The sequence below is a fragment of the Histoplasma capsulatum genome, genomic scaffold (assembly GCF_000149585.1).
Source record: "Histoplasma capsulatum NAm1 scaffold_136 genomic scaffold, whole genome shotgun sequence".
In the NCBI taxonomy this organism is placed as follows: Eukaryota; Fungi; Ascomycota; class Eurotiomycetes; order Onygenales; family Ajellomycetaceae; genus Histoplasma; species Histoplasma mississippiense.
In genome coordinates this window covers 1-1,705 of record NW_001813846.1, presented here as the reverse complement: position 1 = coordinate 1,705, position 1,705 = coordinate 1, and the positions used below count along the sequence as shown (strand labels likewise).

Genomic DNA, 1,705 nt, shown 5'->3' with positions numbered 1-1,705 from the left:
CACCGCGCCAACGTGCGTGATGTGTTCCTACGAATCTTCCATGCTAGCTATCTCAACTTGGATCACCCCAAAATCATGCTACTTACAGAAATTTAATCATTCTCACTGTTACCAGTGAAAAGTCCTAGTAAATCAATGAAATGCCTAAATGCCACTGTGCTCAGAGGTTTGGTTAATCCGTCTGCTACCATATCCTCAGTGGGAACGTGTTTAATAGAAATAACGCCTTCGTTCAATTGCGTGCGAGAATAGTGGAAGCGAGTGTCGATATGCTTGCTGCGTGCCGTGATCGCGGCAACGGTAGCTAGGTCGATTGAACCTTTGTTATCTGCCCTGATAGGCAAGGGGTCCTTTGCTGTAACGAATCCTAGTTCCATCATCATATTGCGCAACCACGTTGCTTCGCGTACTGCTTCGCTAAGTGCCACGTATTCTGCCTCATTTGAACTTAAAGAAACACAAGGTTGTTTGGACGAACGCCATGAAATTGGTGCACCTGCTAACTTGAATATGAAGCCTGAAGTAGATTTGCGTTCGCCGTTCAACGGTCCTGCCCAATCCGAATCTGTATAACCTATCGGCAGATATGACGCGTTGGGGAATTCATCGATCTCGTTCTTGGGGCCTTCGTATAAGATGCCAAGGTCGCTCGTTCTCTTTTAGATATTGTATGACGCGGAGGAGAGCCCTCCACGCCTTAGGTGTAGGCGCAGTATTCTTCTGCGCTAGTAGGGATGCTGCTCGCGCAATATCTGGGCGTAATTTGACTGCCAGATACTGCAAGCACCCTACTCCGTGTTGGTATCGCTTTTTGGTGAACCCTCCTTCTCGTTCTGCACACAGGGGTATCGTCTATCTTCAACCCTTCAAGTATTGGGGTAGGGACAGGGACGGCGTCATCTAGGCGGAAATCTTGCACTAAACGATCGATATAGCGTCTCAATGTCAATTTTATAGCACCATCAGGGCGACGTTCAACCTCCATGCCTAAGTATTTTGAAGGTTCTTTTAAATCCTTTATTTCTAATTTATTGGCGAGGGTGTCAACTAGCCAATCGGCATCTGCCGGATCCTCTGCTATAATATGAAGGTCGTCCACGTAGATTGTCATATAAAGGTGATTGCGGGACGTGTGGCGCCATAGAGCAGGGTCGTAGGGGCTAGGTTTGAAGCCATTCTCGCGGAGTAATGCCGTAAGGAAATCGTACCAAATCTTAGCAGCAGGGTCCAATCCGTATAGGGAGCCTCCGACAGCGCAAACCATCGCGTGTGGAGTCCCCACCTCAAATCCGGTAGGTTGCCGCATATAAATCGTTTTACCAAGTCGGCCGTGTAGGTAGGCCATCACTATATCGACCTGGCGCAAGGTCCAACCTCGCTTCGCTGCTATCGCGAACATCATGCGATTAGTAGCGTCATTAACGACGGGCGCGTATGTTTCTTCGCGTGCGCTTTTCTTTAACCAATTACCGCACACTACCCATCGAGATTTTCGTAATATACCATCAGGATCCGCGTTGGGATCCTGGGGGCGATCTTTTTCGACATAAACCCAGCGGCCGGGGGCCACTGGCTCACCAGAAGGGACGTCAGAACGTGGGATCATTGTCCAAGTGTTCCTTCGTTCCAAATCTGCAATCTCGCGTTCCATCGATTTCTGCCAATATTCGCCAACCCCCTCAGGTCTACTAACGGCATCCTTATA

General features: G+C 48.9%; 1 protein-coding gene across 1 annotated transcript; it reads right to left on the bottom strand.

Annotated features, from left to right (window-relative positions):
- Window positions 1-92: 92 nt before the first annotated feature.
- Window positions 93-1,651, bottom strand: HCAG_09262 (predicted protein; the record flags this gene model as incomplete). The annotated part of the gene is made up of 3 exons (XM_001535759.1): window positions 93-625; window positions 793-1,386; window positions 1,504-1,651. The coding sequence occupies 3 exons, from the start codon at window positions 1,649-1,651 to the stop codon at window positions 93-95; spliced, it is 1,275 nt and encodes a 424-aa protein (XP_001535809.1).
- Window positions 1,652-1,705: the final 54 nt, after the last annotated feature.